Below are 25,192 nucleotides of genomic sequence, written 5' to 3'. Positions count from 1 at the left end.
CACTTGTTTGATATGTGTCGTTGCTTTTTAAGTAAGAAAGAGCTGTTGATGTTTGTGGATACCACTTCTGGAAACTCTCATGAGACTTCACTCATCCACTAAAGGTAACCTAGGAGTTTAAAATACTTGTTGCATATGCTAAATGCAACCGTGATCCCCACGAAAGTGGTGTTATCTTTATTTGGTTTATTAATTCATAGTCGCATATACGTTTGTTTCATTTTCATACTGTAGTTCATTACTAGGGATTAGCAATATCTAAGTTTGGGAGCGTGATAAGTGCTTAAATGTTGCACATTTCAGCACCTAAATTAGGGTATTTCAGTCCTTGCAACTATCTTAATTTCATGTTTTAGTCTTAATTTATGTTTATGTGTATTTCAGGGTAATAAAGTTAAAATGAGCTAAGAACGGTCCATTATAGCCTTTTGGAGTCAAGCCAGAGCATCGGGACAACATTCTGAAGGAAACAAGGATATAACAGAATTCATAGCATCCGAACGCCATTCCTTGCTTCCGGACGCGAGTCTTTTATACACTGCGTTCGGACGCCAAAAGTTGCATCCGGACACCATGTTGCTGGCAGCAGATTTAGTTACGGGTTTGACCTATTTTTATGGCCACGGGTTTTAACCTTTTGGGATGATTTTTGTAACTTATGGGCTTTAATAGGGTTTGGTACTTAAGGGAACAAAGACCCATTAGTTTAGAGAGTTTTTATTATTTTTTTAAGTTATTATTTTCGTAATCGATATATTGTTCTCTCTGGAAAATGCGAAAAGGAAAAAAAAAACTAGGGTTCTTGAGAAAAGTTCAAAGAAGAAGAAGAAAGGCCAGACAAATCAAAGGATGGAACTTGTTGACATCTTGCATCCATCAATCATGAGCGGCTGATTCTTCAACTTAAGGTTGGATAAACTCTAAGCATGTAACCTAATCTATCTCCCTTTTCACTTTTTGGGGATAAATTTGTGTAATTAATGTATAGCCTTGAATGTTTATGAATAAATTTTTCCAATTGATTATCAATGTTAATATAATGTTATCTTATATGTGTTTGCCTGATAATCAACCTTTACACTTGATTTCTTTGTGAATTGAATCTTGTGATGGCTATGCATGGTGTTAATTAGTTGTATATATTTTTCAATTTGATGGAAAATATTTCTACTTGATGGATGGCACTACATGTTTAGGGTAATTCATTGTCTAATTAGTTTAATTGCACTTAATTTCCTAGGTAAGTAGACTATCCATACTTGTGTTTGAATTTCATACTTATTATCACAAATACATTACCCTCTTGATTGATGTATATTAAAATTGTAACTTGAATTGATGAGTCATGCTTTGAATTGGTGAATTACACTACACTTAGTTTAATTATCATTAATTAGGCAATTTAAGCTTCAAATTGATGATTCATACTCTTCCTTGCAAGTGTTTGCTACATTAGAATTACTTATTATTATTTCCTCAATTAGTTAAAAGTTAGTGAGTTAGGGAATGTATTTAGTGGTGAATCCTACACCCTGAGTCTCTTTCTTAATATTTTATGCTCTATTCTTTAATTGCAATTATTTAGATTAAAATTAGTTATAATCATCAAACAAACCTCTCTTTAGCAATCATATAAGCACTAAAGTAGAATTCAATTCTAAAAACCAACATATTTTAGATCTCTTGGGACGATTCCTACTTGCTTCATACTACATAGTATAAATGTTTAGTAGTTTTATAAATTATAAAATATGATGCCCACTTGACATTATTTCTAAACCTAAAATGTTGTGCATTATTTTGTGCACATGCTTCGTCGCATCAAGCATCCCGGATAGGCAGGGTGGCCTGAGCCGCAACATGAGAGTTGCGAATTTGGGTGGAAGAAAATGTAACAAGAGTCATTTGTCCCACATTGAATCCGAATGAAAAAGTAATTGAGCTTAAATGGGTGAATATACAATAGTACCTAAAAATTTAAACTTTTAGACTAATGGGTGCCCACCCGTTCTAGCTAGCCAGTAATGAGTAATAGGAGAAGGCTTGAAACAAAAAACTGGAGGCTGAGTTTTGTAAGTACGCCTTGGACACTTCACCATGAAAAATCAGAGTGTGGAAACGAACATGAATCCCATCTGTAATAAAGTCACGGAATTAGTTGGAAGGAGGTCACTATTAAATAATTATTAAGATTATAAAAAATTGAAGATAATTTTTTTAAACAAAATAATACATTTAAAACCTTTATTAATACTTAATATTACATTTCCAATTGATCTCAAGTTACTTTTGGGAGTACTACCAAATCAATATTATATAATTAGAATTGAAAAAAAATTAATTCAACATTTGAATTAAATTTTCTCTCATTTCAACTCTAATGAACCAATTTGGTGCTCCCAAATACTTGATCAATAATTTTTATATTAAGCAAGATTTTCATACAACTTTAAAAAAAAAAAAAAAAAAAAAAAAAAAAAAAGGAAGAAAAAGAAGAAAAAACTAAACATATTTAAGTAGTACGACTATATAGAATAAAATAAATTCAAATGTGTACTTGAATTCTAAGGTATCCCTCATTCCATCAATCAGTGAATACTATGAAGAAATTTTCAATTAGACAATTGAACACAACAAACTTAGAAGGTTCTAGCTTGCAATCATTGAAGTTCTAATGAAATGAAACTTATATTTGTATCACGAATCTGAAGTATTTCCAGTTTGGTTTTTCAAAATAAAAAGCAAATGATAATTAGATTAAACCAAAATAAATAAGAGAATTGCTCTTTCCATGGGTCTTCACATTGTTGTAATTTTCATTTTCGTGTATCAACATACACTGAAAGAGAAAATAAATCTGCACGGAGACTCCAACATCACAACATTTTTGTTAGTTGAGTTTGTACCAACTGGACTATTATCCATTTGGTGAAAGAAAGAGATTAATTAATTTAATTTAATTCAAGGTTACAACTTTATTAGACTGAAAATACTTTTTATGTCCTATACCATACTCAATAAGAACAATGTTAAATTTATTCTTTTATGCCCTTTAATGGAAAATAAAGGTGTGTGTATATATATATAGTTGACCAAAAAAACTAAAAAAGTCAAATCAAACTTCAGACCACAGAAAAATCAGTACAACACTGGGTATGATATCGGCCACTCATTTGCATCCGACAGGATTTTACAGAAGATTTGGAGTGTTCATCTTAATTATTTGTAGATTTGAGTCATCCTCCACACATTTTTTTTATCACGTTTATAATTTGGTTCGTCTTTGCATTTTCATAACAGAAACTATGAATGTGATTGTGACCCACTTTTGTCGTACATTTTTCTACTTCAGCTCATTTAGATATAAAATCTCAAAACAACCTAAACATGTGTGAGAATGTGAGATATTATTTCTATTGGCAATTATCGTAAACAAGACAAGTGCAAGTCGAGTTGTAATTCAAATTACTTGTACTACAAATTATCAAGATCCACAACGACTACGGAATTGAAAAGTTGTTCAAACTTATCCTGATTGAAAATCATTTGAAGAAAAGGGTAAGAATAACAAATTAGGAAGGGTTCTGAATAGGTTATGATACATTTTACACTTTATATCCCGTAGAATGTTTTTAGGTTGAAAAGAACCAAATTCAAGTTCTGGACAACTTGAACCGGTTCAGCCCCTCTGAACCGGTTCAAGGGCTCAAGATTGGCTTCGAAATTCCTTCTACCAATCTTGAACCAGTTTAGCCCCTTTGAACCGTTCAAGAAGTCTTGTTCACCGTACAACTTTTAATTTCCTTTCCTGATTTGTTTCCCAGTTGGTCTAGAAGTGTACCAAATCCTATGTACGAATTTTTTCATATTTTCAGAGGGATTAGGTCATTTTATACTCTATATAAACCTTGTTATATACATTGGTTTATTCATGCCTTTTGCATTATCAGTTTATTATTCTTAAAAAGCTTTAGGAAGATTTTTTATCTCTGAAATTCTTAGAGAATTTTCTATTTGTCTTTCTAGAACATATACACATAAACATATACAAATTTTACCTATTGTGTAATACTTTTTCAAGAACTCCTGTTGCAATATCTCCCATGCAGATATGTAATTTGGAGGAAGAGAATGTAACTAAGTTCTTGCTTTATCTTTGAAAGAGAATTGGAAAAGTCGCATTTTGAATGAATCGTTGGTAAAAGTGGTCAACTTGGTAATTGAACACAATTCCAAAAATACGTCCAAGTGCGTATAAGGATCCTCTATTGCAAACCGATGAAAGGTAGGAAGCATTTGGATCATAGCAAGTTTGATCTCAAAATGGGTTTCATCAGCGTCCGGAAATACAAAGCACGAAGGAGAAGTGTATGTGGTAGAAATAATATGGTCCCTCAATTGTGGTTGTGGAGGGACAGGTGGAACTCGTCCTCTATTACCATTACCATTACCATTACCCGGTGCATCACGATGTTCAACCATACTATAAGAGGAACTTCCTATATTATTCAGATGTTTTTTAAGTTTTCTTAACTGACTAAGAGTTCTCTCTATTTCAAGATCATGCACTAAAGGTTATAACTTTGACGAGTTAACATACATTCATTCCACTAATCCTAAGCAGTGACAAAAATTAAAATTTTCTAAGTAAAAGAAAGCAGCAAAAACTCACAGAAGGTTTAATAAACCGAAGCTTTTATCCCTTAAGGGTCTTTGTCCTCACTACTAATTCCCTGTACCTGAAAAGAAAAAGAAATAAGGTGAGATATCAGAAAGTCCGAAGACTGGTAAACCAAAATAACTAATTAAAAACTAAACTAAATAACAAATCTCCTGGTAATGGCACCAATAATTGATCGTATGTTTTTACTCGCAATAGAACGATTCCATGAAGGATAGTTCTATAAAGAGGATGTTGAATCCACAGGGAGATGAGAATTTATGTTTAGTCTTTAATTTAGTCCTAATGGTTCACATGTAACTGGTTCAAAAGTTTACTTGGTTGTCACGATTAAAAACAAACTAAAATTAACTAAAATATTAAACTAAGTTGAATTGAGTAATCAGAGAAATAGATCTTAGGGCTTTGACTTCACCACAATCATCATACTATGGTTAATTGTATCAACTCTAGGGATCTAACTAATTATGTTTTTTTTAAATGAATTGAAATTAATAACATTTGTTCAATTCAGGTTTTAAAAAAAGATATTTTTATAAAATAGTTAACTATAACCTATCTGCGGTTAGCATTGTCTATCCACTTACATACTCTAATTACTTTAACTAGTCTAACTACTTTACAAATAATCCATCTTTCTTAAGCATAGACTATGAAAACTTTCTTTTATACAAAAACGTTGAAACACCATTATATAACCTCTATTCTCATGTTCGGCTGTGCTCTACTAGATACCGTCCGATAAGATAGGTTGAGAATAGAAAACAAACAATTATATCTAAGACAAGGTAATAATATTTTGTAAACTATTTAAAGCATGAAAACCAATTAAGTTGCCTTAATTGCTCATAGTCATATAATCCAAAAACATAATATACATTAAAATAATCCTAGAGTTAAGAACAATCAAACCATAATACTAGATTGGGTTACATCAGTGCCCTAAGAGAGGAATTAGCTACACATGACGATATCAAATATCATCTATGTTGGAGTTATCTCCATCGTCACGGACGGCACTTCTCTTCTCAGGATCTTTACCTTCTAAGGTTATGGAAACCCTAAAAGCCGCCACCACAGTATTAGCCTTCTAAAACAATACAAGAAAAAGGGACCTCGTCTATCAAGGCTTACACCTTCTTTTATAGAAGAAAATAAAGGATTGGTGGGCTTTTAGGTCTTCTGGCTCATCTAGAATGAGATACGGCTTGAAAAGAGAACATTCCCATCACTTAAATCTGACGTGTCATGGAAGGCTTGAGCTTTAGGAACAAAGGCTAGAGCTTTAAGGTCCAGGCTCGAGCTTTAAGTCTCAGGATCGAGCTTCTTTGAGTTGGTGCTCGATCTTTACTTTGACACTTAGTCAAATTTCTTCAACTATTTTCCAAAACATCTTTTTTCTTCAACACTTAGAATATTTTTGGGATTGAAATCATTTAACATTACTCAATCCAAGCTTCATAGGCTCAAGCACTAGGTACCAGGCTCGAGCATTTGGTACTCAAGGTTCGAGCCTTAAGTGATGGTGCTCGATCCTTGGGGTGAGGCACGAGGTCTGGGAGCTTGGAAATCAACTCTTCAAATTTTCGACGCCTTATGCTCGAGCTTAAGGGTCAAGGCTCGAGCACCCTGTGGTCAGGCTCGAGCACCCTTTGTTCAGGCTTGAGCACCCTTTATTCAAGCTTAAGCTTGAAGGTACAAGGCTCAAGCTTTAGTGCCTTTTTGACTTTTCCTTTTTACTGGTAAGGCTTGAGCCTCAAGCTTGAGGCCCAAGCTTTAGATCCTGAATTTTTCCAAACTTCACCATTTGAGCTCTCGACTTGCTCTGAATGACTGGCAAGGCCTTTGTAAGCTTTGATATCAATCTTTTCACCATAAAATCCCAGTTTTAACCATTTCTCTAGGAAAGTACCTATAAATATGGAATAAATAGAAATTAGTCTAACAATAGATAGAAATATCACTTTAGGTCTTAACATACATATATTTAGGGGCTTAAATATATAAATATTCAGCGCTCATCATCGACCCCCATGACTTCATCATCATTTCCCTTTTTGGCTGATACGGTAGATGTTCGAGTGCCGGATGTGGCTGATTTTGGCTTTTTGTACATTGGTCGGCCTATTCTCCAAAGGCCATTACCATATTCTTGCTTAATAATATTAGCCACCTGAACATTATCGACCGCCGTTGGCTGATTAGGATGATCAGCGACCACTAGCGGCTTATTTACCATTTGTGGGGCCATCGACTGCTCCCCGAGTACCAAAGGTTTTGATTGATATACCACTAGCGGCTGATTTTCCACTAGTGGCTGATTAGCCATCGGCTGCCCCTCGAATATTGAAGGTTGTGGTATGGAAACAACAGACTGATATTCTGGCCATTCTTGTTGCGATTGATTTACCACTGGCAGCTGATTATAATTCGGCCAGCCTTCTGGCTGATTATCCATCGGCTGCCCCTCGAGTTAAGACTGATATACCATTAGCGGCTGATAATAATTCGACCAGCCTTGTGGTTGATTAGCCATCAGCTACCCCCCAAGTCCTGGCTGATATACCATTGGTGGCAGATAATAATTCGGCCAGCCTTCTGGCTGCTTAGCCATCATATTTAGTTAAAGCAAAACCATCGGCGGCCACGGCTGTGATGGCTGAGCAGCCACTGTAGGCTGAACAAATTGTGACGAAATCGGCTGAGTGGCCGATTCCAGATTGTTAAAGCTCCCAGCCTGTGTCAGTCTATTCATAATGGCGGCTAAAAGCTGAGATATTGTTTCATGCAGGTCATTCTGACTTCCATTCATTCTTCCCATCGCATCGAACAAAGAGCCTACTTGTGTTTGAACCACTGATACTTTTGATGGTATAACTAGTTCATCCATAAGGCCAAAGGTAGAGCTATCAACCTGAACTGGCTGATGCCCTTCTTTCATCATCCGTGGCTATGGCCTTAGAGTTCTTCTGCCACGACATTGCATATTCTTTTAACACCAAATGGGGGTCCCCTTTTTCGTGGTTGATTTCAGGCGAATGTGTGGGAGAGAGAATAGTAAGAACACCCAGCAAGGTTCTTTTTCTCCCTTATTTGCAAGGAATTTTTCATAAAGGTGTTAAAACAAATAAAAGTGCAATTTAAAGTAAATGACTAGCTGAATTGAAATGGACTGAAAAATAAATTGGCTGAATTGAAATGACTGAAAAGTAATGTTTGCAATGGAATGAACAGGCGGAATTAAAATGACATTGACAAGTCTCGCCCCTTCCTCTAACTAATTAAGAAAATGGACTTTTTAATGCGAGAGGTTGCTTCGCAAGGTCAAAATATGAATATGGTTTCGGAAGCATTTCTAGTCAAATTTTCTTTTATAAAAACCACTAGTACAACTAATGAAGTATAGCAAGTAGGGATCGTCCGCAGGGATTATACGTGTTGGAATTTTACTTCGACTCTAGCGTATCAAAAGATTGCAAAGGAGGGTTAATTGGTTGATTACTCTAGAAAGTAATTAATCAAAATGTAATTAAAGTAAACTAGTGCGAGATAGGGATTGAAGAGATATAAAGAGAAGCCTTAGGGTGTTGGAATCACCACTAAGCTCATGTAACTAACCACTTGCTTTCCATTAATGGGGAATACATTCTTGCAATCTAGATGTGGCCACAACCATAAACACAATTTGCATTTAAAAGTGTGAACTATCTAATGCAAGAGTGAATTGTCTACCTAACCAACAAGTAAACTAAGTATAGAACCCACCAAAACAAAGGCATAATCCATTAATTAGTTAACAAATGGGTCTAATGAGAACACACATCAATCTAGAGAATCATAGAATTTGTAACAATAAGTGTAGCGTATCAAATCAAGAATAGGTTGTCTACCTACCTACAAACAGAAATTAAATTGTAGAACAACCCATTAAATATAAGTATAATCCATCAAATTAATTGACAAACCCATTCAATGAAAACCCATGCTTAGCACTAAATCCTTAATTAATCACACATAGACATGCAACCAACATAGAGAATTTAGTTTAGAGATTAATTCACAAATAATCACACATAAGATAACATGTAATTAAAATAGAGAATCCCAAGGAAGAATTAAATCAACAATCACAAGGCTAAGCACTAATCACAACAATATATATATAAACCCAAAAAATGGAAATACATTAGATTACACAAGACTTAGAGCTCATCCAAGCCCTAAGTGTAGATTTAGTCAATCATGGAGGAGATGGATGTGGTCATGAAACCCTCAAGGGTAAGCTCCAAACATGGCTCCATCTTCTTCTTCTTCTTTTTTGAAGCTTTAGAGAGAGAGAGTATATGGATCTAGAGATGTGTTCTTGAGATGTGCCTCCACTTCTCTCTTTTCTTGTAACCCTAATCTCTAACTTTTTAGAGAGAGAAACAAATGAAAATGTAGAAATTACAATGTAAAAAATATGAATCTCCCTACAAAAATGGTTCAATCTCTCATATATACAAGGCTTTTAGATCCCAAAAATATAAGAACTCAACCCTAGGATTGCCTCATTCAAGCACAGCCCGAGTTGGTTCGAAATGAGCTTTAGATCTGTTTTTTTATAACTTCTGCGAATAGTTCGATCGATCTCAAGGTTGGTTCGATCGATCTGGGTTCGATCAAACCAACTTTTCTTCAATCAATCCAACTTGGCGGTTTCCAGCATCAACCTCCTTTTTGCTTCAAATCAGCCTCATTTTGCTCCAGATTCTCACTAAGACTTAGTTTGACTCCAAAAAGGCCTTAATGGACCGAAATTAGCTCATTTTAATATTATTGACCTGGAATTGGCAAAAACATGAAATTAGACTAAATCGGGAAAATAAGATAGAAGAATGGACTAAAATACCCTCGCTTGGGTGCTACAATGCATCACATTTGAGCACTCATCACACCCCCAAACTTAGATATTGCTAGTCCCTAGGAATGAACTACAAGGAAAATAAAGAAATGAACAACTATACAACTATGAACTAGAAAACAATAAAAGGATAGTGCCACTTTCGTAGGGAACACGATTGCATTTAGTGCATGCAACAAGCCTTTTAAAGCCCTAGGTTACCCCTAGTAGATGAGTAAAGTCTCGTGAGGGTTTCTAGAAATGATGCCCACAAACATCAAGCTCATTCTCACAAAAAAGACACTAATATTGCAAACAAGCATTAGGAGAAAACTACCTCAAGTATGCAATTTTTTAACCATTTCCAAGCAATCTCCCAAAATTTCAACATTAAGCAAATAAATATGGTCCTTCACACATCAAGAAAATGATCATACAAATAAAAACAACTCTAGAATTCTTTTTGAGTGAACCAACATTAAATATGTTGCTATCTAAGCCAACTAAAGAAATGATCACATCCTTACCCTTAAACTAGCACACAAATCTAGAACCGATCAAAACAAAGAATAGACCTTTTATTAAAGCTTTATTCATCTAGGTGCGCTTATTCTTTGCACTCGATTTTTTTTTTTTTTTTTTTTTTTTCTGATGATCCTAAGGATCAAAGATGGAAGCATGGTGTAATGTGTTGATCTATTAAGTTTTCTAGTGATCTATGAGGTCGAGCGTTAGGTTAATGACTTTCAAACCGGATGGCTTTAGGGCATTAGGTGTTTAAACACTCCTAAGGATTTACAAGCTCAAATCAACTAGGTTACAAATCAAAATAACCTCCATCTAATCATTTCACACTTCTTACCTTTTGGGAGAAATTCTCACTTTTTTATTTGTTTCTGCAATAACTTTTTTTTTTTTTTTTTCTCAGTTATTAGTAACCTACAGTTTGGGCCCTCCACCTTTCAGCGCGAGAAGTTCAGTGCTTGATGAGGCTAGAATCCCGGCTACTTAATGAAAAGGGTTTGTTATCCCATCTTGTCAAAATGAAAGCTTTCAATGCACTACTAGCTCAATTGGGATATAATCAAATCAATAGTCAACAAAGCATGTACCCCACAAATGAATGCTAGTGTGCACCTATGCTAGTGTAGAATCCTAGAGTGAATCTCAAAACAATCACAAAATCAGGATGATGTGGACCACAAATGCAAGCAAGATATCAATCTTTCAAAAAATTTACTCTTAAATGGCAATCCATAAGGCATACAAGGAGTATTGGACTTTTAAGTCAAGTAATTTTTAAATTTTAAGCAATATAGTCCTCAAAAGATCAAAATCATAGATAACATCAATCTCAAATCTTAATCATGCAATTAAGTCTCAAACTTATGTAGAATGCTACAAAGTCACCTTACCCCGAACTTAAACTGCACATTGTTTTCAATGTGCAATGAGAACAATGGAAAAGATGGAAAGAGTATACCAATGTGGTGAAAGCATGAAGCCCGGCAATGATCCAATATGAAAAGGGTCTCCCCCAAACTTGGAATCAACAACCTACTTGAATAACCATACTAGCAAACTCACAACAAATATCAAATGGGATAAGAGGTAAATGAAATGATACACTCTAAGGTAATATAGCACAAGATGGAAGAGATAAGAGAGCAATCCCTACACCAAGCATGAATACACACAAGGGCACAACGGTAAAAAGTTTTTATTTTTTTATTTTTTTATGAAAGTATGTACAATGAAACAAAATGTAAGAAAAATAAAGAAATAAGAATGAACATGAACATGTATAATATAAGAGATAAAAGACACAATGTGTCATGCGGGTGTTAAGTTTAACGTCTATAGCAAGACAGAATGCTAATTTGAAAGATTTTTATTTTTATTTTTATTATTTTATTTTTTAAACGTAACAAATATGTACACAAACAAAAATAAAAAGGCAAGTAAATAAAAATGCAAGAAGTAAAAATATAAGAAAATAAAGAATGCAAAGAAATAATTTTTTTTTTTTTTTAACCAAAAGAGAAAAGTAACAAAATAAATAAAAGAAAATGACAAAAGTAAAAGAAAATGAAAAATAAAATAAAATAAAAATAGAAAGAGGAAAAAAGTCAAATAGGCAAAGTTATGATCTATCCTGACTTGGATCGATTACACCATAATCGATCTCAATGTTCGCATGATGGGACAGAGGCATGAAATTTGTAGAGCTTGGAAATTTTTTTAAGTATAGAACTGAGATCGATTAAAGGGATAACTAGATCGATCGAGGGATCTTTGATCGATCGGATAAGAAGTTCGAACAATACACAGAGACCTGAAATATGCGGAGAAAGTTCGAACGAAGGGACAGAGAGATGATTCTCTACCTGCAAAGAGGTTCGATCGATCGAAGGTACATATGATCGATCGAACTATCACCAAATGCCTAATTTTGAGCTAAAAGTGCAAAAAATCCTATGTTAAACCCCAATGATGGTAACAAGAATGGAGATTGAAGAATGGATGGAAGAATGTACATAAGAATGAAAAATAAAAAGAAATGAAGGAGGAATAGAGTTTTAAGAACTCTATGAAAAACTAATGTTTATGCCTAGCATGCATGAAATCTTCAATGAAGCTTAATGGAACATATCTGAACGCCGCAAGAAGTGAAAGATAAAAAGAAATGGGAGAGGGATATAGTTGAAAACTCTACGAATACGAGTGTTTAATGTCTCTAGCAAGATCTTGGGTCAACTCACTAATCAAAAGTATTAAAGACTGGATATGAAACATCCTTATTGACCCTCTTTTCAATTTTCTCATTTAATGCCTCACTTATGACAATGAAATTATCCTCCAAAAGAATGACTTGAAAAGAAATGGAAGAGAGGAGTTCGTTCCTTTCATCCACGGTCTTGAAAACAAAATCAATAATGGTTGGCCTTGCCTCATTTTTGGCTCCTAAAGTGTATTCAAAGAATCACTTCCTTTGTGAATTGGCAAGTCAATGTCTTTCAAAGACTCATTCGGAATTTCAAGAAACACCTTCTCTTCATCCCTCTTCTCTTGCTAAAAATAACAATCTTTTCACCCTCTAAAATAGCCATGGAGTACGCGACTCGACGAAAAGTGAAAATGAATCCCGTACAAGGATCCAGGCTTAAAATGAGACACCTTACAATAACTTTCATTAATTACACAATGGCCCTACAAAAAGTGATAACTGCAAAACTGGCCCAGAATAAAAATATCTTTTAAAAGATATTTTCATTCTGGGCCAGTTTTGTAGTTATCTTTCAAAAGATATTTTCTTAAAAACCCCTGAAATAAAATATCTTCAAAAGATATTTATGAAAAATACCCCAAGAAAGTAGAATGTTTCTGGTTAACTTAATTCATGGAGCTTTCTATGTCAAAACCACATCTTTCATACATTTGCAAAAGGCACTCCTCAAGAGGGTTCTTTGAGAGAATAGAGGAAAGGTTCTCTTCAAATTTTCTCTCCTCCACCTGTATAGTGGTCAACATCTCCTCACTCTCAAAAGTAGGAATGGTCGGAATTAAATCATGATCAAAATAAGGAAAATCCTCATAAGTCATGTTATGCTCTATCGGATTAGCCATTAGTGGACTCATCAACTCCTCAAACTGCTTATTTGTTACTTCTTCCTCACTCTTCTCATCCTCATCTATATAAATTGAAGTTCTTGCTATTTTTTCATTTGCCTCTTCCACCTCCTCTTGACTAGAAAGAGTACTTACAATTTGCTCAACTTGAGCTTCTAATTTGGCTAACGTTTGAGAATGAGAATTAATAAGTGGGGTTTATGAAATATGCACATCAAGCAAAGCTAACAATTTTTCTTCAAATCCGGGTAAGTACCTAGAAGATGGTGGCGTTGGTTCATCATAAAATGGCAGGGGAGGGTAACAGTCACAAGGAAGATAATGAGAATAGGTAAGTCCATAATAAGATGATGCATACTGAAATGAATTGGACTCAACCTCATAAGAATCAAAATATGATGGAGGGGCATAAGGTGAAGGGATGTAATTTCCCTCCAAACTTGGATCAAACATTGGCTCCATTCACATTCAAAATCCAAATACACCAAATAATGGCCTCCACACGGGCTGATGCTTGGACAAAAATTAAAGCAATGAAATTAGCCTCAACAAGGGCTATCACAAGCATGCAAAAAAGTGTATAATTAAAATACAAGAGTTCCAAGAATTGCTCACAAAGGTCCTTAAGCAACTTTAAATTCCAATGTTAGCTTTAAGCTTTAATTATTGTTTTAAGTTCCAAAGTTTGCCTTTCTTGTAATCAAGTACCCAATTGACAAATAATATCAAGAATTAGAAATGAATATACAATGGAAAATAAAATAAAAATAGAAGCAATCAAGAGAACACTATTGTCTAGTCTAATTCCAACAAAACCGTTAATCCCCGGCCACGACGCCAAAATTTAACGAGTCTCGCCCATTCCTCTAAGTGATTAAGAAAATGGACTTTTTAATGTGAGAGGTTGCTTCTCAAGGTCGAAATATGAATGTGGTTTCGGAAGCCTTTCTAGTCAAATTTACATTTATAAAAACCACTAATACAACTAATGAAGTATAGCGAGTAGAAATCGTTTGCAGGGATTATACGTGTTGGAATTTTACTTCGACTCTAGCGTATCAAAAGATTGCAAAGGAGGGTTGATTGGTTGATTACTCTAGAAAATAATTAATTAAAATGTAATTAAAGTAAACTAGTGAGAGATAGGGATTGAAGAGATATGAAGAGAGGTCTTAGGGTGTTGGAATCACCACTAAGCTCATGTAATTAACCACTTCCTTTCCATTAATGGGGAATACATTCTTGCAATCTAGATGTGGCCACATATATAAACATAATTTGCATGTAAAAGTGTGAACTATCTAATACAAGAGTGAATTGTCTACCTATCCAACAAGTAAACTAAGTGTAGAACAACCCACCAAGACAAATGCATAATCCATCAATCAGTTAACAAATGGGTCTAATGAGAGCACACATCATGGAATTTGCAACAATAAGTGTGGAGTATCAAATCAATAATAGATTGTCTACCTACCTACAAACATGAATTAAATTATAGAACAACCCATCAAGTATAAGTATAATCCATTAAATTAATTGACAAACCCATTCAATGAAAACCCATGCTTACCCATCACTAAATCTTTAATTAATCACATATAGACATGCAGCCAACATAGAGAATCTAGTGTAGAGATCAATTCCTAAATAATCACACATAAGACAACATGTAATTAAAATAGAGCATCATAAGGAAGAATTAAATCAATAATCACAAGGCTAAGCACTAATCACAACAATATATATATAAATACCCAAAAATGGAAATACAAGGGTTTAAATTACACAAGACTTAGGGCTCATCAAAGCCCTAAGTGCAGATCTAGCCAATCATAGAGGAGGTGGATGTGGTTATGAAACCCTCAAGGGTAAGCTCCAAACATGGCTCCATCTTCATCTTCTTCTTCTTTGAAGCTCTAGAGAGAGAGAGTATATGAATCTAGAGATGTGTTCTTGAGATGTGCCTCCACTTCCCTCTTTTCTTCTAGCCCTAATCTCTAACTTTCTAGAGAGAGAAACTAATGAAAGTATAGAAATTACAATGTAAAAAATATGAATCTTCTTACAAAAATGGTTCAATCTCTCATAAATACAAGGCTTTTAGAGCCAAAAATGTGAGAACTCAGCCCTAGGATCTCCTCTTTCAAGCACAGCCTGAGTTGGTACGAAATGAGCTTTAGATCTGTTTTTTTGTAACTTCTGCGAATAGTTTGATCGATCTCAAGGTTGGTTCAATCGATCTGGGTTTGATCAATCCAACTTTTCTTCGATCGATCCAACATTTCTTCGATCGATCCAACTTGGTAATTTTCAGCATCAGCCTCCTTTTTGCTCCAGATCAGCCTCCTTTTGCTCCAGATTCTCACTAAGACTTAGTTTAACTCCCAAAAGTCCTTAATGGATCAAAATTAGCCCATTTTAATATTATTGATCTGAAATAGACAAAAACATGAAATTAGACTAAAATGGGAAAATAAGATAGAAGAATGGACTAAAATACCTTCGCTTAGGTGCTAAAATACATCACATTTGAGCACTCATCAGACATGAATCTGATCAAAGATTTTTAATTGAATCTGTTGCATAAAACAATTATTAAATTTGTAAATAATATAATTAAGCATTGCAAAAGAAGAATAAGTTGCTGGAACTTAGTTTCTTCGAATGAAATTCGCCATTTGGAAGAAAGATTTGAAGATAATAAAATGACATTGAGTCATTTGATGAATTTTTGATTCATACTGTTTTGTGGGTGGTGCTGGACAAATTAGAATGAATTACAATACTTTTATTTATAGAAGTCTTAATCAACTTATTCCGTAACTTTTTGCTAGAAAATCTCTTTTTCTCCTTGATTTTCTTCTCTTTCAATTTAAACTAAGTCAACACTTGTAGCATATTTGAATTTCCGCATGTTATGTTGGAGCTTCCCTTTTATATCACAACTAAACTTCCTATAAAATAGGAATTTAGTTGTTGCCTTTCAACCAAACTCTAGCCCTTCTTCCTTCCTATAAAATAGGAATTTAGTTGTAGCCTTTCAACCAAACTCTAGCCCTTCTTCCTTTATGTCAGTAGCCTAATTTGAAATAGTCAACCATTAGTTGCTAAAATTTAGCAACTTCCTTGTAAGCTTGACAGCCAATTAATATATCCAATATAATTACACAGGTCATTTCCTTTTCTGTCCCTGATATTTCCAAATGGCTGATTCTTATAACGTCAGGTTGAAAATACCTATTCGCTCCTTATTGGTCCACGTCATCGCTGAGATGGTTGCCAAGTTTTGGTGCCAACACAAACACACCCTAATTTTATTTTATTTTTTGTTTTATTTTTTTTATTTTTTTTTGTGACTAATTTTTAGTTCCTTCTAAACATGTATACTTTCATCTAAATAGAATATTTGGCTTTTTAAGTAAATCTCAAATTTAAAATCTTTTGTTGTGGGGATTTCTAGAGCGGCAAAGTTAGAGACACATAGGTTAGGAAAAGGCTTTCGGATAGCATTAATGCACAGGGACGGAGCTAAATAAAATTTCAGGGGGGGCACATTATAGTACTGTATACCATACCATATATTTATAATATATTGTACATGTATATAAGTCAATATTTATGAGTATATATATATAGAAAGAGATAATGATATTTTTGGAATGAAATTAATTTATAGATATTAGAATATAAGGATTAAGGAAATAATTTAGGATAAAAAAATATGAAACATATATAGAATTCTACGGAGAATGAGAAAATTTAGGGGGGCACTTTCCATATTTTCATTAAAAAAACATATATATTATTATAAAATATATATAGAATATAAGAGAGGGAGAAAATTCAGGGGGGACACGTGTCCCTTTTGGTCCTTAATTGGCTCCGTCCTTGCTAATGCATAAATTGATTACTTGTACAAGTAACATAGAGAATTGTAACCAATATTTATTGGAAAAAGCAACTCAAAAGATATGGGACTAAAACCAGAAGTTACAAAGTGTGTTTGCACCATCACCATTTTCAGTGAAAGATACATATGCCTGCTTAATTTGTTACAAGTGCACATCATCACACATCACATGTGACAGCTCTAGGGGTCAAAGGTAATGAAATCACCATGTTAAACCATGTGAATAATTCCTATTACAGTCTTTAGTGTGTTCAAAAACCATGCACAAATGCTTTTTATTTTTTTTCAAAATCACTAATTACATAAAATTAACATAGTCGGTCAGTACATATTAATGTATGTTTGCTTTTACATCAATGGATTTCATTTTTTAATTTTATTCTTTAGATAAAAGAGAAATGATCCGTATGCAGTCACAAAAATTTGACTTCAACATCAATATTTGGCCACATATATGCTCTAAAAACAAAGATTTGTCCCAAGCCAATGTGAAACAAGTAATTGGTTACCATTTTAGCTTTCTAGTTATTACTATATTTTCTATTCATCATCAGGATAATATTGAATAGCTAAAATTTGTGCTATGCACATCAATATGATATAATGCAGGCAATGCTATCTGGGGGCATTGAAACTACGAATGTGACACTGACATGGGCACTCTCATTGCTCCTAAACAATCGACATGTTCTTAGATTGGTCCAAGAAGAGCTTGATGTCCATGTTAGAACAGAACGATTAGTGGATGAGACTGTCCTCAAAGAAACTCTACGTTTATACCCACTTGGACCACTGGCTATACCACATTTGTCTATCGAAGATTGCGTTGTTGGTGGCTACAACATCCCGAAGTGCACACGCCTATTAGTGAACCTATGGAAGATACATCGTGATCCTCATGTATGGTCCGATCCAAACGAGTTTCGACCTGAGAGATTCTTGACACGCCACAAGGATGTCGATGTTAAGGGGCAGCATTTCGAGTTGATACCATTTGGCAGTGGAAGGAGAATGTGTCGTGGAATTTCTTTGGGGCTCCAAATCTTGCAAATGACACTGGCTAATTTGATTCATGGGTTTGAACTTGGGACTCCTTTGGATGAACCAGTAGATATGACTGAGACCTTTGGGTTAATCAACCATAAAGCCAACCCATTGGAGGTCCTTCTCATAACCCCGCGTTTGCCTACTAACCTATATATATGACAACGGGCTATACAATGTGAGATATTAGGAACTCATGATAAAATGCATATATGTGAACATATTGTATATGTGTTTGTGTGGGTTTAGTGCTTGAATATAGACCATGGATCTCTATATTCTTATAGATGCATGTATTAATGGACCTTGTGAAATTGAAATAATTTGCTTTTATTTATTTATTTATTTTTTTTGTTTCTGGTAAGTGAGAAAAAATATTTGTTGGATGGAATTGAATATAGAAACAAATGTTCAAAACAAGCAGATCAAGCAACTTTGATATATTGGGGAACCACATTTGAGGCTAATTACATTTTCGTTTATAATTGGTAATAGTTTTGCTTATGATATTTAAAATTGTTGTCAAGTTATGTTTGGAGCACCAAATCAGCACTATGGAATTGGCATTAATGAAAATTTATATAATTCGTTAAAATTTGTGTCTCAAATTCTCTCAGTAATTAGATTTGTTTGTTTAGAGTCATATTTTGTATAGTAATTTCTTGTTTGGAAAGTCCTTACTTTCAAGGAATTATGTCTTAGGTTCTAAGGAATTTCTTGTTAGGCGTGTTTACACCTCTAAGAAACTGGGTTTGAATCTCTATCAATAGAGGTTGAGTTGAATGGAGAAGGTAGGGAAGAAAAAAAGAATAGAGGAGTGAGTGAGTGAGAAGAGAACAGATTGGGTAATAGTAGAAAGATGCAAAATAAATGGGTGGGCATTCGCTACATTTGTATATTCTCTTCTTGATTCATTATTAGTGAAATTCCTTCTCACCATGAACGTAACCTAGAGTAAGGATGAACAATATGTAAAATATTGTGTGTTGCATGCTATTTGTTTGTTTTGTGATTGGATTCCATATTTGTGATGTGTTTGCTTCCGTTGTGCCAAATGAAGGGAATTTAATTTCCAACAAGTTGTATTAGAGCTGAAGGTTGGTCGTTGGGAGATTATCAGAGCCGAAGGTTGGTTATTGCGAGATTACTAGAGTCAAAGGTTGGTCGTGCGGAATTTGTGAGACTCAATGGTTTATTATGGAGCTTTTGTAAGAGTTAATGCTCCGTTCAGAGAGTTTGGTAGTTGGTTGATAGGATATATATATAAAATACAAAAATAAAAAAACCGAGAGAGGCGCTGATGAGCACTGAAAAGTGCGTGTTTAAAACCCCTTAAGCTTGAGTATTCTAGGACCTTTATCTTACTTTCCCATTTTAGACTAATTTTGTGTTATTGCCCTTTTCAGGTGCTTATCACAAAAATAAGTTAATTCAGCCAAATAAGAGCATTAAAGAAGTTAACTTAAGCTAAATGGAAAAAGGAGCAAAGTGGAAGCTAAATGAAGCAAAGTGTGGAAATTCAGCATGTTCGATCGATCTCAGCATTTTTTTGATCGATCGAAAATTCATCGATCTAAACAGTTCAAGATGGATCCAAGCCTTTGTCCTTATCCAAAAGAATCCAACAAGTTTGATCGATCCAATATTTTCCAGATCGATCGAAATGATTTGATCTTATCCACACCTACAACCCACCTACCACTTTTGTCTTTTTCCCAAAAAATGTCCCAAAATATCTCAGAGATTTGTCTTTATTCAAAAAGGCACCGCCAAGGATGATCGATCTCTACAGCATTCAATGGATCTCATTAGAGGGACCTTGATGCATGAATCCAGACCATTGGTGTGACATTTGACCTACCTATATAAGGATTGAGAGCCATTTTTAGAGAGGGAGATGTTATTCATAATTCATGTAGGATAGTTGTTATTCATAATTCATCATATCTCATATCTTGGAGAGGAGGCTAGAGATTAGAGAGCTTTACACATTTTGGGAGTTCCATCAAGAAGGAGGTTATTCCTACCATGGAGATAGCCCTTGAGGGTTGGATGACTAATTCAATGAGTGGCTAGACATCTACTTGGGGCTAGAGTAGCCCCTAAGTTTGCTTTATAGACTTAGTTCTTTGTATATTTTTGGGGGTTTATTTGTAACAATGTTTTGATCTTTGATATATATATATCTTGTGGTTTCTACTTGATGTGTATGGATTAATGTTTTTAATTGATTATCTACTTCTAACCATATGTCTATGTATACTAGAATGGATGAATCATGTGCTTTTCTCTAGATTTAGTGGAATTTATGCATGTCTATGTGTATGGATGAAGTTAATCTAGAGATAGTCAAAATATAGAGCTTAATTGAACAATCTTGCAATTTATTTGATGGTTCACACTTGTTTCTTGATGAATTGTACCACATCTTTAGCTTACTTCGTTTAATTTTATGTGTTTAGTGTAGATGTAATGTAGTTGCTTTAAATTTATAGATAGGTGGACAATCTACTCTTGTTCCTTGGTATTCCATACTTATGAATACATTATGTGTATGTTTCTAGATAGTTGTGTGCGCATAAATTGTGGTTTCATTGAATGGATTTTGGTCTCATTTGATAGATTGTACTTTCCATTTAATTTGGCTTGACAATCTATGCTTATTTGCCATCCATACCAAGTTTCAATTAATGTCACACACACACACAAATTACAAGTCAATTTCCCCATTAATATACAATTGCTAGTGTCTAGTGAAGTCAAGCTTAGTGGTGAATTCTAGTACCCCAAGTCCTCCCCTTTATATCTTTCTCTACTTTATTAATCATTGAATTTTGTTTACTTTAATTTCATTTGCATAATAGCTTAATCAATCAATCCAACCAATCTTTAATCACTCGGCCTACTAACCCTATATATTGTTTGCATTGCAAAGGCACCCACAATCCCTTGGGACAATCCCTACTCACCCTGTCTATATTTTTAGTTAGAGGTAGTAGTAGCTTTTATAAATTTAAAACTTGGCCACATTGCACACTCACACTCTTAGTTCATCTCTTTGCAAACTTTTGATGCAAAGCGACGGCAACCACCAAGTTTTTAGCACCATTGTCGCGGATTTAATTGGCAACGCCGTGTTTTGGAAACAAATAGGAATTAGTACTCTTTTGATCGTGTCTTTTCTTTATTTTCTTCTTAGTTACTTATTGTGTTCATTCTTGATTGACTAGGTGCATTGAGTGAAGGAAGTTGAGCAAAGGAGAATTCAAAGCAAGGAGCTAAGCAAGGCAAAAAGGCTAAAAATCTAAAAATTGCAAAGCTAAGCGAAAAATTGAAAATATATTGAAGTTACTTAAGGACCCTTTGTGAGATCTTTCTAACTCAATCTCTAGTTGAATCATCGGCCCGCATGGAGGCTTGTTTTTACATTCTTTGATAGATCATTGGCCTGCGTGGAGGCAATTTATTTTTCTTTGCATATTGGTCAAGCATGGGAGTATGGGATCATTGTATGTGAAGATTTGTTTATTTGTTGTGGGGGCGAAGTGTTTGTTACTTACTTATTTCTTGTTATTTGTTTTGCTAGTGCATGTATGGTTGTAGGTCATTGAATCCTACTCTTGTCCTTCTTAATTTTTATCCTGACTAGGTTGTTCGTAACCCTAGGGGAAGGGTAGTTCTCATCACTCCATTTCATCAATGGAGGAACAAAATAATGACCATGTGGAGGACTTTGCTTACATAGACCAACAAGGCATCCTCTACCCTAATGTGCATTATGAAAACATCCAAGTACCATTAAGCATGCCTAGACCATTCATTCCACCACAACAACAAGGCCAAATTCTATTGGGAATGCCTCAACCAATCTTTGCTTCACAACCTCCTATGGTTCAAGCTAACCACGGTGTTCGAGTAGCACCATCGGTTGTAAATCCCCCTCTTGCTTTAAGAGACCATTATGTGCCTAATGAATATAATGCACCCACTTGCATTCCATTGCCTTTATTTAGAGCACATCACTATGAAATCAAACCACAAACCATTCAAATGCTTCCCAACTATCATGGACTTCCAAGTGAAGAACCCTACAAGCATTTGGATGAGTTTTTTGAAGTGTGTTCCACCGTGAAATACACGGACATGCCAGAAGAAGTGTTAAGACTCAAATTTTTTCCTTTTATCCTCAAAGACAAGGCAAAATATTAGTTTAACAATCTTAGGCCTTTTTCAATAACTTCTTGAGCAAAAATGCAATAAGAGTTCTTAAAGAAGTACTACCCGGTATCAAAGACCAATGCCATGACAACTTCCATTCATGAATTTTCTCAAAGGGATGGGGAAATGTTTCATGAGGCATGAGAAAGATTCAATGACTTACTTAGGAAGTGCCCACATCATGACATACCTAAATGGCAATTAGTTCAATATTTCTTTGAAAGTTTACCGGATAATCATAAGAGTATGGTTAATGTATCTATGGGTGGTTCTTATCTTGATAAGCATGAAAATAATGTGTGGCAATTGTATGAAAGTATGAGTGAAAATTTCATACATAGATCGTTGTCTTCTAAAAATGGTAGAAATCTAGGTGGAAGGAAGAATGTTGGCTTGTATCAAGTTGACAACTCTAATGATATAGCAGCCGAGATGAAATCCTTATCTCTAAGGTTTGATCAATTTTTGATCAACCAAACTTCGACGAATCAAATGCATTCCTCCCCTAATCATGTTCAGCATCGTGCATCTAATGAATCATGTATGACTTGTTCTAGTGTGTTATATTCTACTTCCAATTGTCCCCATGGATATGTGCAAAATGACAACCATGAGCAAACAAATGCCATTTTTGCTAACCAAGGGAATAATCCCTATGGCAATCATTAATCCAGGATGGAGAAACCATCCGAACTTTTCTTGGAAAAGCTAAGGGGAAGGCTCAAACCCTCCCCAAGGTGGTTTTCAAGGAAAGTTTGTTCCGCCTCCAATGCGAAGCCAAGGTTCCCAAGGTTTTAGATCATCATTATTTCAATCACATGGCAATCAATTTTCTAATTCTCATTTCCCTAATCAACCATCTTATTCTCAAGGAAATTCTAGGAGTCCTGCTTTTAAAGAGAAAGTTTTGACCGCTTTAGGCACACTAGAGGCGAACACTCAATTGTTTCATTCTCACTCTCAACCCAGTGCTAAGCTAGAAACCCAAGTAGAGCAAATAACTAGTACTTTAAATGCTAGAGAGAAAGGGAAAATGTCTTTGAATGCCCCACCAAAGCAACAATGTGGTGTGGAGACTCATTCCTCATTGGAAGGTCCCACAATTGAGCATGTCAATGCGATGACAACCTTGAGAAATGGGAAGATTGTGGACAACCAAGTAGGTATGTCTAATGAAGAGATTGAACCAGTACAACCAAAAGTTAACACCCGTCCCGTTTCACATTTTATTCCTCCTTCATTGCATGTGGATGATCATCATGTTAAAAAATTCTTATATTGATGATGTTTCAAAGAAAGATTTTGAACGAAATTTTGAGCCAAGAGCTCGATTTCCGGATGCCTTAAAAGGATCCATTTATATTGATAAAAAAAAGACCAGGACCAATGAAATCATTGAAATTTTTAGGCAAGTGAGAATTAATCTCCCACTTTTGGATGCAATTAAGCAAATTTCGGCTTATGCCAAGTTCTTAAAAGATGTTTGCACCCAAAAGAGGAAGAACAAAAGCCAAGCACCAAGAAAAGTGGTCTTGATCGAGCAAGTGAGCTCTATTTTGCAACATAACACTCTCCCAAAGTTCAAAAACCCTAGTTCACCTACTATTTCTTGCATCATTGGTGACCATGTCATCAATTGGGCTTTCTTAGATTTAGGAGCAAGTGTTAACCTTCTTCTATATTCAGTGTATGTCAAATTGGGCTTAGGAGACTTAAAGCCGACGTCGGTAATTTTACAACTTGCCGACCGATCATTTAAAAAGCCCCAGGGTATCATTGAGGATGTTTTGATTAAAATTGATAAGTTCTTCTTCCCGGTTGATTTCATTGTCATTGACACGAAACCGGTTCCAAATCCCAAGAGCCAAATTCCTGTTATCCTTGACCGTCCTTTCTTGGCAACTTGAAATGCCAACATCATTTGTAGGACGGGGATAATGAAAATCTCATTTGGGTATATGAAAGTGAAGTTGAACATTTTTAGTCCAACCCCGAATTCAATGGACCAACATGAAAAAGTGTGTGTTGTAGAGGAGTGTGTAAACCATGAATTTGATGAAGTTAAGTCTTTACTTGATGTTGTACATTCCCATGGTTTATCAACCAACTTAAAAATAAAGAAAGTTGCATTGAAGTCAAGTATTCCAAGGGTATGGAAACCCAAGAGTTATTTTGACCAAGGACTGTCAATGTCGTTTGAATCAAATCTAATAAGTTCCTTAGGGAGCAATTTGTTGGGTGGGGTTCAAAAATCCATTCACCCCGTCAAGGAGGGGATGCATAACAAGATATTTGTTCCGGACTAAAAGAGCCCAATATCTTGCTAGAGACGTTAAAGACCAGTATATGTTTCGTAGGGTTTTGTGATACCCCTCGGATCCGAGACACGGGTTGATCAGGCCCAAGCCCAAACCCAAGGGAATATCAAACAATTAAAGTATTTTAGATGAACACAGATTACAAAATGAATTAAGAAATAAATAAAAGCTGAATAAATTCTAAAATAAAATCTTTTCAAATTAAATGCTTAGAAAATCCAATAATCTAAAACCTCCAATAGTCAAACAACTCGGGAATTCATCCATTGGACCCCTATTATAAAAATCCAAACTGAAATATAAATAGCTAAAAGAACATCCAAAATTTAAACCATGGAGAAGAGTCCAACGTCGTCGGAAGAGTGAGTAATAGTCTCTGCTCAGCACAGTCAGGTCTAAGTCTGGAACTAGCGAACACCTGAAAAATAGAAGTGGGTCAGGCCCACGCACAAGTTCTATCCTACAACAATCCAAGGACAGACTCGATACGCATATACATTCTAAGA

At 34.9% G+C, this 25,192-nt stretch overlaps 1 protein-coding gene and 1 pseudogene across 1 annotated transcript; one reads left to right on the top strand and one right to left on the bottom strand.

Annotated features, from left to right (window-relative positions):
* Window positions 1-17,434: 17,434 nt before the first annotated feature.
* On the top strand, window positions 17,435-18,508 carry LOC132278648 (flavonoid-6-hydroxylase-like). The gene has a single exon (XM_059780487.1). It carries the CDS (start codon window positions 17,710-17,712, stop codon window positions 18,310-18,312), a length of 603 nt encoding a protein of 200 aa, XP_059636470.1. The 5' UTR covers window positions 17,435-17,709; the 3' UTR covers window positions 18,313-18,508.
* Window positions 18,509-22,458: 3,950 nt separating this feature from the next.
* Window positions 22,459-22,556, bottom strand: LOC132280414 (small nucleolar RNA R71; annotated as a pseudogene).
* Window positions 22,557-25,192: the final 2,636 nt, after the last annotated feature.

The sequence above is a fragment of the Cornus florida genome, unplaced genomic scaffold, assembly GCF_030987335.1.
Source record: "Cornus florida cultivar Cherokee Brave unplaced genomic scaffold, ASM3098733v1 CherokeeBrave_3.0.0_Hap2_Chr10, whole genome shotgun sequence".
NCBI classification, from domain to species: Eukaryota; Viridiplantae; Streptophyta; class Magnoliopsida; order Cornales; family Cornaceae; genus Cornus; species Cornus florida.
This window is presented reverse-complemented; position numbering and strand designations above follow the sequence as displayed.

What these genes read in the sequence shown, in the direction of transcription:
- LOC132278648 (XM_059780487.1), top strand. Translation starts at nt 17,710, where the DNA reads ATGCAGGCAATGCTATCTGGGGGCATTGAAACTACGAATGTGACACTG.